General features: G+C 45.0%; 1 protein-coding gene across 1 annotated transcript in view; it reads left to right on the plus strand.

Annotated features, from left to right (window-relative positions):
- LOC122557091 (sodium- and chloride-dependent neutral and basic amino acid transporter B(0+)-like) overlaps positions 1-12,473 on the plus strand; it is a 93,174-nt gene that overhangs the window by 40,757 nt on the left and 39,944 nt on the right. Inside the window, 1 exon segment of the mRNA XM_087992230.1 lies at positions 5,077-5,215. Coding sequence (XP_087848356.1) covers positions 5,077-5,215 — 139 coding nt within the window.

The following is a 12,473-nucleotide window of genomic DNA, read 5'->3' on the forward strand; positions in this document are numbered from 1 at the left end:
TCGCCGTCTCTCTCGCCGTCTCTCTCTCTCTCTCTCTCGCCGTCTCTTCTCTCTCTCTCTCTGCCGTCTCTCTCTCTCTCTCTCGCTCGTCTCTCTCTCTCGCCGTCTCTCTCTCTCTCTCTCTCTCTCGCCGTCTCTCTCTCTCTCTCTCTCTCGCCGTCTCTCTCTCTCTCTCTCTCTCGCTCCTCTCTCTCCTCTCTCTCGCCGTCTCTCTCTCTCTCTCTCGCCGTCTCTCTCTCTCTCTCTCTCTCTCTCTCTCTCTCTCTCTCTCTCTCTCTCTCTTCTCTCTCTCTCTCTCTCGCCGTCTCTCTCTCTCTCTCTCTCTCTCTCTCTCTCGCCCTCTCTCTCTCTCTCTCTCTCTCTCGCCGTCTCTCTCTCTCTCTCTCTCTCTCTCGCCGTCTCTCTCTCTCTCTCTCTCTCGCCGTTTCTCTCTCTCTCTCTCTCTCTCTCTCTCGCCGTCTCTCTCTCTCTCTCGCGTCCTCTCTCTCTCTCTCTCTCTATCGTCTCTCTCTCTCTCTCTCTCTCTCTTCGCCGTCTCTCTCTCTCTCTCTCTCTCGCCGTCTCTCTCGCCGTCTCTCTCTCTCTCTCTCGCCGTCTCTCTCTCTCTCTCTCTCTCTCTCGCCGTCTCTCTCTCTCTCGCCGTCTCTCTCTCTCTCGCCGTCTCTCTCTCTCTCTCGCCGTCTCTCTCTCTCTCTCGCGTCTCTCTCTCTCTCTCTCTCTCTCTCGCCGCTCTCTCTCTCTCTCTCGCCGTCTCTCTCTCCTCTCTCGGTCTCTCTCTCTCTCTCGCCGTCTCTCTCTCTCTCTCTCGCCGTCTCTCTCTCTCTCGCCGTCTCTCTCTCTCTCTCGCCGTCTCTCTCTCTCGCCGTCTCTCTCTCTCTCTCTCTCTCTCTCTCTCTCTCTCGCTCTCTCTCTCTCTCGCCGTCTCTCTCTCTCTCTCTCGCCGTCTCTCTCTCTCTCGCGCCTCTCTCTCTCTCTCGCCGTCTCTCTCTCTCGCCGCTCTCTCTCTCTCTCTCTCTCTCTCTCTCTCCTCTCTCTCTTCACATCTCTCTCTCTCTCACATCTCTCTCTCTCTCACATCTCTCTCTCTCTCACATCCTCCTCTCTCTCCTCCTCCCTCATCCTCTCCTCTCTCTCTCATCCTCTCTCTCCTCACATCCTCTCTCTCACTCCCCCTCTTCTCTCACATCCTCTCTCTCACATCCTCTCTCTCACATCCTCTCTCTCACATCCTCTCTCTCACATCCTCTCTCTCACATTCTCTCTCACATCCTCTCTCTCACATCCTCTCTCTCACATCCTCTCTCTCACATCCTCTCTCTCACATCCTCTCTCTCACATCCTCTCTCTCACATCCTCTCTCTCACATCCTCTCTCTCACATCCTCTCTCTCACATCCTCTCTCTCACATCCTCTCTCTCACATCCTCTCTCTCACATCCTCTCTCTCACATCCTCTCTCTCACATCTCTCTCTCACATCCTCTCTCTCACATCCTCTCTCTCACATCCTCTCTCTCTCACATCCTCTCTCTCTCTCTCACATCCTCTCTCTCACTCTCACATCCTCTCTCTCTCTCTCACATCCTCTCTCTCTCTCTCACATCCTCTCTCTCTCTCTCTCCACATCCTCTCTCTCACATCCTCTTTCTCTCTCTCTCCCTCTCTCGCCCTCTGTGTCTGTCTCTCTCTCTCTCTCTTTCACCATCTCTCTCTCTCTCTCTCTTTCACCATCTCTCTCTCTCTCTCTCTCTCTCTTGCCCTCTCTCTCTCTCTCTTGCCCTCTCTCTCTCTCTCTCTTGCCCTCTCTCTCTCTCTCTCTTGCCCTCTCTCTCTCTCTTGCCCTCTGTGTGTATCTGTCTGTCTCTCTCTCTTGCCGTCTCTCTTTTGTTCTCTCCGCCGTCTCTCTCACCCTCTTTCTCTCTCTCGCCGTCTCTCTTTCTCGCCGTCTCTCTTTCTCGCCGTCTCTCTTTCTCGCCGTCTCTCTTTCTCGCCGTCTCTCTCTCGCCGTCTCTCTCTCTCGCCGTCTCTCTCTCTCGCCCCTTTGTCTGTCTCTCTCTCTCTCGCAGTCTCCTCTCTCTTTCGCCGTCTCTCTCGCCGTCTCTCTCTATATCCCTGAACAAAGTGATCTTGGAGTGCAGATTCATAGCTTCTTGAAAGTGGAGTTGCCGGTAGATAGGATAGTGATGAAGGTGTTTGGTATGCTTTCCTTTATTGGTCAGAGTATTGAGTACAGGAGTTGGGAGGTCATGTTGCAGCTGTACAGGACATTGGTTTGGGCCACTGTTGGAATATTGTGTGCAAGTCTGGTCTCCTTCCTATCGGAAAGATGTTGTGAAACTTGAAAGGGTTCAGAAAAGAATTTACAAGGATGTTGCCAGGGTGGTGGATTTGAGCGATGGGGAGAGGTTGAATAAGCAGGAGCTGTTTTCCCTGGAGTTTTGGAGCTGAGGGGTGACCTTATAGAGGTTATAAAATCATGAGGGGCATGGATAGGGTAAATAGACAAGGTTTTTCTCCCTGGGTGAGGGAGTCCAGAACTAGAGGGCATAGGTTTAGGGTGAGAAGAGACCGAAGAGGCAACGTTTGATGTAGAGGTGGCAAGTGTATGGAATGAGCTGCCAGAGGAATTGGTGGAGGCTAGTACAATTATAACATTTAAAGGCATCTGGAAGGGTTTAGAGGGATATGTGCCAAGTGCTGGCAGGTGGAACTAAATTGGGTTGAGATATCTGGTCGGCTGCTGTACATCTCTCTGACTCTATGACTGTATGTCTCTCTTGCTAGATGACTCTCATTTTCAGTTTTCTTTCCTTCTCCTTTAGTGAAGTCTACAATACCCCAAGCCTCAGCTCACTACCTTTTAGGGCAACATTATAAGATTTTAACTTGCAGTGAATGTTGTCTTTACATCTCTTTTTTGTCACAGTTGGACTGCATTTTCTGTGTAGTGTTTTTGCCTTAAAGGATCTTACATTCAGTGCAGATTTTGCATTAAATTATATTCATTGCAGATTGTCTTGAAATTCTGGTCCTGCTTGCTTACCATCTTAACTTTTAATGGAGTTTCCTAGTCTATCGTAGTTTTCACAACTGCTGTTTAGATACAAGGCCCGAGATTTGACCATCACTGAATGTGAAAGCATTTCAATGTTAAACTATTTCATATTATAGTCAGTCAGTCTTCCCCAGAGACTCCTTTATAACAAGGGTGCTTAATTAGCCCTTTCTCATACAGAATACTTGATCCAAATTGCCACCTAGTTGATTCTTGAACACACTGATCTAGAAGATCAATTTGCAAACATTCTCTGTACTTATCCTGTCCACTGTTACTGTTATTTATGTTTGCCCAGTCTATATGAAGAATAAATTTGCCAATGATCAATGATTACCCTAACTACATGGAGCACAAGTCTCCTGACATTCCACTCTGCCCCACATGGCAGCTACTGTTGGGGGTTGTGTAATAACATATCCAAGTGCTTTCTCCCCCTAGATTTTTCTTAGATCCACCCAAACTGATTCTTGTTCTTGATTTCCTGAGGTTGGGTTCTTTCTCTCTACTGTCATTATCCCAAAGGTTTGTTGTTACTGTGGTATTGATGCAATTTTAAGTTACAGAGTTGCAAAGTCATATAGAATGGAAATGGACTCTTTGGTCAACTAGTCCATGCCGACCATGTTCCCTCACTAAACTAGTCCCACTTGCCTGTCTAGCCCACATCCCTCCAATTCTTTCCTATTCAAGTATTTATCAAAATTTCTCTTCTCGTCTTTTAAAAATAAGCCCCTAAGTTTTGTACTCCTCCATACTCGGGAAGAGATTGTTGCTATTCACCCTATCCATGTCCCTCACGATTTTATAAACCTCAGTAAGGTCACCTCAACCTCCTACATTCCAGTGAAAAATATCCCAGTGCACCCAGCATTTCTCTATAATGCAACCCTCCATTCCTGGCAACATCCTGTTCAATCGTTTCTGAACTAATGATGTCAACAATAATATTTCTTGTTAGATTATGCTTAATTTTAATTGAAACTCATAAATCATCCAGTTTGTCCCAATTGCCTTTGAATTGGTGCTTTTCTTAAACACTTCTTCCTACTTCTTTCTGACACCACATTAATCACTAATGCCCTTTTCTTTTCCAATCTTTTCCAAATGCAAACATTTCAGTTTCATCCGAAACACTGCTGCGTTTCAATGTCTTGGCATTTCCTTTACTGCCTTTGTATTTTCTGAAACTCCTACTCTGTCCTGCTGCTGCCATCGTCCTACACTACTTGTGTTTGGTTCATGTTCTACCCTGCGAATCAGAAAGTAGAAGAAGAAACGAGGTTTACCAAATAGAGGGAAGAAATGGATGAAAATTGGCAAAATTGCAGTTGCTGTTTGTGGCATGATGTGATGCTGATGAGGTTTGTGCACACAGATCATGTGTGCTGAGAGGTTCATTCAATAATCTCTCTTTCTGTGTAAGTTCTTCAGCACTGAACCTTCATTGGGAATATGTTGAAGTCCTGCAGTATACTCTTGTCCGTGTTCTTGCCAATTCTGAAATCTTCTGTGATAAATCAACAGTTATTGAAGTCAAGCTTAATAACAGAATGCAATATTACTGGTGACAAGCAGTTCAAAATCCATGAAATCGACCATTGCAAACAGTGATCCCCTGAGCTGGGCTGCTGTGTGAGTCAAGCATACACACCCTCTGTGTTCTGATCCATCGCTCATGCAAAGGGATTAGACTGTTTCACTCTGTCTGAATCAATGACCCTGATTATATCACTAGAAATTGAAATATAAGAATTTGTACAAAAACCTGGAAATAAAAATTTGACATCTCTGCAAGTGACTGGGAAGCTATTGGATTATTGACAATACCTCATTGGCAGACTGGTCTCTGGTAAACTGTTTTATCTTAGCAAATGTGGTTATCCACTAACTAACTGCCACCTAAAGAGGCCTAATGACCTCCACAACTAAGATTAGCATTTAATGCCTGCCCTCCTAATAATCTGTATGTCCTAAGAATAGTAAGTAAGTTATCCTTTAAAAACTTTTCTGTATTTTCCAGATCCACTCTGCAATCTCAGTCTGAATTATGGATATTTTGAAATCGTTAATACAACATGGCTGCAGACAAACAATGAAACTTGTCCAAATGGATCAGAAATCTCCATTCCTCACCAGGGTCCGAGTGAGCAATACTGGGAGTAAGTACATTGTTGCAGAGAGCTACACCTATAACCTGAATAGCTGGACCAATAACGCCTCCTGGGATGACTAGTTGGTAAATGAGAGAGAAGCTGTCTGATTTTGATAGAGACATTATATTATTCTCCTCTCGTATACTAACAGGGGCTCCTATTTTAGTTTGTATTTCCCTGGTTTCTCGCACCACAGCTTTCCTTTAACAGGAATTTAAACATTGTAAACCTTATCAAACAAATAGTTTTTTTTTATATATTCAGGTTTCCAGACTGATCACCCTTTCTCTGTATTATTAATTGAATACAGTATTGTGTTTAACCCATAGTCCTGGGAAATGAATTAGGGAAATTGGGAGTGACACGATGTTTAATGATATGAAGGAGCTGAATTCACTGGGAGAGACAGTGACTAACCCAGGTAGTTTTAACAGTGCAATGTCAGGCTGTCAATGAAGCACCGTCAGGAACTCCTTCAAACCAATTCAGCCCACAAGGGAATCACATTAGACTGACTGTTTAAAAAAGCTTTATTCCTATATATAAAAAAAAGTAGAATGAGAGAGAATACTTAAAATACTAAATTTAGTCTCTCTTTTTAATACCACTGGACACTGGAATATAGTTTTGGAAGGATGTTAACAACTACTTAAATTTATGTTGAGCTTTTTCCCTCTCAACATCGGAAACAAAACTGAAATATGTTACAAGGGCAGAAAAATAGGTAGAGGCCCCTCAAGCCTGGCTTTCAACACAATCTAATGAATGTCTCCTCAGCCTAGTGCTCAGGGAGTGACCTTTTATCCTGAGGCTAGACTTCCATATTCTAGATTCTCCAGTCAAACAAAATAAAGGGCGGGATATTCTGTTCTCAGAGCTGGTGAAAAGATTGGTAGATGGGTGAACTTAATCGGGTGAGAGGCAAAGAGCCACATTCTCGCTGCAACAAAGAATTTCTCCACCTCCAGGTGCTGGGTTAGTTATCTCACCAGCAAATTACAAGTATGATGTATCACGAGTAAGTCTCAGCACTTGCCTTAGATTACCCAGTGTACTTTGTTACATAACAGTAACTGCGTACAGGTTACACTAACTCACAATGTATTTTAATTTATTATCCGCCAGAGGTAGCAAAGACATGTGTGTCTCCATCAGGAGACCAGTTCAGACTCCAACTGATTCCCACCCCAGAGTTATGGGACATCAGCAGATTGGGTGGGGATCAGTCTAGCTCAAACATTAACTCTTTCAGAATGTTAGTTCATGCAATAGACACCCATGAGGATCCATGGACTGATGTGGAATTGTTGCACAGCACTGTGTGCTTCCACAGGGGTCATTCTAAAGCAGACCACAGTATTATGGACGAGACCAGACCCCTCAAAGATATAGTAAGGAAATAGCCGAGGCCAGAGGAGGGGAACCTTTTCATGTTGGAAGGCTGCATTATGTTAGTTATAATCCAATAAGGCCACATCCAAGAAACTTCAATTATATATTCTTCAAAATTCACATTATTTTGTAAAAATCTAACTACTATGTACTCTAGAGTCGCATTATAACTAAATCATGAGTGTAGCAGGTGTTGAAATAGCCCTTCTCACTTACCAATTTTTTTAATTGTGGCAGTCAGTCTGGGAGGATTATTTCACTGAATTTTCTTTTACTCTCTGGTATTTTAAATACATTCATTTTAAGATTAAAATAAAAATAATAAAAGACGAAAAAAAAATTAATAAAAACATTTGTTTTGCAAAATTTGTATTCATTCAAAAGGCCACACACAATGGCCTAGAAGGCCGCAGGTTCCCCACCCCTGGCTCAGACCCTACCTTTTAATATTTATTTACAGTCTGGTGTCAGGTTCTGTCTCCCCGATTTGATTTGATTGGTCGACCACTAGGCTTTAATCAAAACAAACTTTATTCTTATGCCACAATTAAAATGCAAAACGAATTGGCATAACTTTAACTGTATTGAAATACTTAACAAGATATTGTTTTACTTAAGCACTAATTATCAACTGTGTTCCAATATAGGAAGCATCCCATAAACACACACTTGACAAGGCAGTTTAGTAAAACAGTTAAGGTTCTCATGCGCTGCCTCTCTCCAGTCCAGCAGAACAAAATACTGAAAGAAATAGTCTACCTCATTTTATTTCTAAGGGGAAGCCTCTGGCCTAAGACTCTAACAGCAGAGAAGGCAGGCTGTTAGCTCAGCAGCAGAAGAAACCATCTCACGAACTAAAAGGAAAAACTAAAACTTTCCTGAGTCTGTGTGAACCCTGACTCCACCTGCTCATGCTTCATTTGTCTCATGTGAAAAAAACACCGAGGGATATTGCCAAAGTATTTACCAATTGTCTGCCTGCAGCAGACAGCCTGGTCTCTGTGGCACCACCTCTCTGCAAGAGAAACAACAGAGAATACATCTCTCTTAAAGGCACAAAACCATCACAATAGGGCTTCTGAGGAAGATACCTAGACTAATCAAGTACAGTGCTGTCGACTATAAACAGTGTGTCCAGCATCATCATTCTTTGCATGTCTTCCACAACCTGACTTTACCAAAGGATAATGTCTCTGAAGTGAAGAGATGAAAGAATATAAGTCTTTATTTGAGGAGGTAGCTAGAAGGGCGGATGTTGTGATGGCCCTGTGGTCTGATGAACTAGGGAGTGGCATGAATACCTCAATGCTGCACACTCCTCAGGAAATTGAACTACACTGACACATTTCTTTGACCTTTCTGTTTGTTATTGGCAAACCTGCCAATTTAAAAACATTGCTCTCTGCTTCCTGTCTGTGTTAATCAATTCTCCTTTTCCATTCTCACTCTCACGTCTGTGAGGTGATGCAGTCAGGTAGTAACATTATCTTCTGTACTTGTGTTGACAATGTGGAATTGAGACCTAACTCAAAAGCAAAATTTGAAGATTCCTCAAAAATGATCATCCCTCCTATTAAACATAAAGACACCACACCCACAGTAAGCATTAGTATTGTCAGCACAGCAGTATTTAAATCAGTATAAGGCAATAGGCAGAAGATAGAAACTAAAGTATTTTTCAAAAATAACTGACAAACACCACAACACAGAAAACAATTACCCTACACTGCCCACACTGGTGAAGTCACAGGAAACACATTTTTATTGGATATGCTTGAAGTTGGAGGATTTTAACCAGGCAGTTATTATCCTTTTTACTATATTTTAGACTCAATCTCAAATTTAAATTTAACTATTTATCCAGCACTGATTTTTAATCAAGCATCAATTCTTAGTTGCATTTTTGAGTTCTAAACTTCTTTCTGCCTAATTTCACTCCTGAAGGTTCTGGCTGTAATTTTCAGATTATGCTCCTTTGCCATAGACTCACAACAATTAATTGTTTGCTTACTGGATTTTTTTTTTCCCCAACATAATATCTAATTAGACTTCCTTCATGTTTCCTTCATTGACCAACATTTTGCAAAGTCTTAAAGTTATGAAAGGCACTATTAAAATGCAGCTGCTTATTATTGTTTGGGATCTCAGTTCATGCAAAAACATTGCAAGTTTATCTATAACCCAGTCCTTGCATCTCAGGTATTCATGGTGTGTGTGAAATACTTTGAGAGATGTGAACAAAAACAGGAACTTATTCTTATGGCATTCATCTATTCAGGATTAAATTATCCAAATAATACAGTGTGCATTAGAATAATATCCACAGCTTTCTTCCCTGTACGGTAGCTCTTGAATTTACACAACCTTAAGCAAAAGACTCCACATTCATTTGCAAGGAATTCATTGTCTCAGAGGCTTCATGTTTTACTGACGAACAGTAAATTTTTAATTGACAAGTTTAAAGCTATTCTCTTCCCTTCACAGCCTGTCCCCTTTCACGCCTTCTTTTCCCTGTAGCCTCTACATTTTAGCCTTTCTCTCCCAGCAACCGTGCTCCCCCAATAGCCTCTAGCACCAGCAACCACTATATCCTTGGCAGCTCTTGCTCCACAGCAACATCTCCTCATGGCAGCCTTGTTCCCATCTGGTATAGTTGAGAAAATAAGCAAGTCAAACAGTCAGGGCAGGCAGGGACAAAGCAGTGAGGTAAAAACAATGACTGCAGATGCTGGAAACCAGATTCTGGATTAGTTGTGCTGGAAGAGCACAGCAGTTCAGGCAGCATCCAAGGAGCTTCGAAATCGACGTTTCGGGCAAAAGCCCTTCATCAGGAACAAAGGCAGTGAGCCTGGAGCATGGAGAGATAAGCTCGGGGGTGGGGAGAAAGTAGCATAGAGTCCAATGGGTGAGTGGGGGAGGGGATGAAGGTGATAGGTCAGGGAGGAGAGGGTGGAGTGGATAGGTGGAAAAGGAGCTAGGCAGGTAGGACAAGTCCGGACAAGTCATGGGGACAGTGCTGAGCTGGAAGTTTAGAACTAGGGTGAGGTGGGGGGAAGGGGAAATGAGGAAGCTGTTGAAGTCCACATTGATGCCCTGAGGTTGAAGTGTTCTGAGGCGGAAGATGAGGCGTTCTTCCTCCAGGTGTCTGGTGGTGAGGGAGCGGCGGTGAAGGAGGCCCAGGACCTCCATGTCCTCGGCAGAGTGGGAGGGGGAGTTGAAATGTTGGGCCACGGGGCGGTGTGGTTGATTTGTGCGGGTGTCCCGGAGATGTTCCCTAAAGCGCTCTGCTAGGAGGCGCCCAGTCTCCCCAATGTAGAGGAGACTGCATCGGGAGCAACGGATACAATAGATGATATTAGTGGATGTGCAAGTAAAACTTTGATGGATGTGGAAGGCTCCTTTAGGGTGTTGGATAGAGGTGAGTGAGGAGGTGTGGGCGCAGGTTTTACAGTTCCTGCGGTGGCAGGGGAAAGTGCCAGGATGAGAGGGTGGGTTGTAGGGGGGGCGTGGACCTGACCAGGTAGTCACGGAGAGAACGGTCTTTGCGGAAGGCGGAAATGGGTGGGGAGGGAAATATATCCCTGGTGGTGGGGTCTGTTTGGAGATGGCGGAAATGTCGGCGGATGATTTGGTTTATGCGAAGGTTGGTAAGGTGGAAGGTGAGCACCAGGGGCGTTCTGTCCTTGTTACGGTTGGAGGGGTGGGGTCTGAGGGCGGAGGTGCGGGATGTAGACGAGATGCGTTGCAGGGCATCTTTCACCACGTGGGAAGGGAAATTGCGGTCTTTAAAGAAGGAGGCCATTTGGTGTGTTCTGAGGTGGAACTGGTCCTCCTAGGAGCAGATCCGGCAGAGGCGGAGGAATTGGGAATACGGGATGGCATTTTTGCAAGAGGTAGGGTGGGAAGAGGTGTAATGGGAGTCGGTGGGTTTGTAAAAAATATCAGTGTCAAGTCGGTCGTCATTAATGGAGATGGAGAGGTCCAGGAAGGGGAGGGAGGTGTCAGAGATGGTCCAGGTAAATTTAAGGTCAGGGTGGAATGTGTTGGTGAAGTTGATGAATTGCTCAACCTCCTCGCGGGAGCACGAGGTGGCGCCAATGCAGTCATCAATGTAGCGGAGGAAGAGGTGGGGAGTGGTGCCAGTGTAATTACGGAAGATCAACTGCTCTACGTAGCCAACAAAGAGACAGTGGGAGGATTCAAAGGAGAAATTGTTAAGGGTGAGGATCAGTTCGGCCAAACGAATGAGAGTGTCGGTGGAAGGGTACTGTTGGGGATGTCTGGAGAGGAAAAAGCGGAGGGCTTGGAGGCCCTGGTCATGGCGGATGGAGGTGTAGAGAGATTGGATATCCATGGTGAAGATGAGGTGTTGGGGGCCAGGGAAACGGAAGTTTTGGAGGAGGTAGAGGGTGTGGGTGGTGTCTCGAACGTATGTGGGAGTTCCTGGACTAGGGGGGATAGGACAGTGTCGAGGTAGGTAGAGATGAGTTCAGTGGGGCAGGAGCATGCTGAGACAATGGGTCGGCCAGGGTGATCAGGCTTCTGGATCTTGGGAAGGAGGTAGAACCAGGCAGTGCGCGGTTCCCGGACTATGAGGTTGGAAGCTGTGGGTGGGAGATCTCCTGAGGTGATGAGGTTCTGTATGGTCTGGGAGATGATGGTTTGGTGATGGGAGGTGGAGTCATGGTCGAGGGGGCAGTAGGAAGAGGTGTCCTCGAGTTGACGTTTGGCTTCAGCAGTGTAGAGGTCAGTGCGCCAGACTACCACTGCGCCCTGTTTATCCGCTGGCTTGATGGTGAGGTTGGGCTTGGAGCAGTGGGATTGGAGGGCTGCGCGTTGTGAGGGTGAGAGGTTGGAGTGGGGGAGGGAGGTAGACAGGTTGAGGCGGTTAATGTCCTGGCGGCAGTTGGAAATGAAGAGGTCGAGGGCAGGTAATAGACCACCGCGGGGTGTCCAGGTGGATGCAGTGTGTTGGAGGTAGGCGAAGGGGTCCTCGGAAGGTGGGCGGGAGTCCTGATTGAGGACTGATCAATTAAACTGCATTTATTTCAATGCAAGAGGCCTAACAGGGAAGGCAGATGAATTCAGGGCATGGTTAGGAACATGAGACTGGGACATCATCGCAATGACAGAAACATGGCTCAAGGATGGACTGGACTGGCAGCTTAATGTTCCAGGATACACATGCTAAGGAAGGACAGCAAGAGAGGAGGAGGAGTGGCATTTTTGGTAAGGGATAGTATTACAGCTGTGCTGAGGGAGGATATTCCTGGAAATAGATCCAGGGAAGTTGGGTGGAACTGAGAAATATGAAAGGGGTGATCACCTGATTGGGGTTGTATTATAGACCCCTTAATAGTCAGCAGGAAATTGAGAAACAAATTTATAAAGAGATTTCAGTTATCTGCAGAATAATAGAGTAGTTAAAGTAGGGGATTTTAACTTTCCAAACATAGACTGGGACTGCCATAGTGTTAAGGGTTTAGATGGAGAGAAATTTCTTAAGTGTGTACAAGAACATTTTCTGATTCAGTGTGGATGTACCTGCTAGAGAAGGTGCAAAACCTGATCTACTTTTGGGAAATAAGGCAGGATAGGTGACTGAGGCGTTAGTGGGGGAGCACTTTGGGGCCAGTGGCCATAATTCTATTTGTTTTAAAATAGTGATGGAAAAGGATCGACCAGATCTAAAAGTTGAAGTTCTAAATTGGAGGAAGGCGAAAATTGACGATATTAGGCAAAAACTTTCAAACGCTGGCTGGGGGCAGATGTTCATAGGTAAAGGGACGGCTGGAAAATGGGAAGCCTTCAGAAATGAGATAACGAGAGTCCAGAAAAGTTTTATTCCGGTTAGAGTGAAAGGAAAGGCTGG

Source organism: Chiloscyllium plagiosum, unplaced genomic scaffold (genome assembly GCF_037043375.1).
Source record: "Chiloscyllium plagiosum isolate Xiang-an unplaced genomic scaffold, Cpla_swu_hap1 HiC_scaffold_11, whole genome shotgun sequence".
Classification (NCBI taxonomy): Eukaryota; Metazoa; Chordata; class Chondrichthyes; order Orectolobiformes; family Hemiscylliidae; genus Chiloscyllium; species Chiloscyllium plagiosum.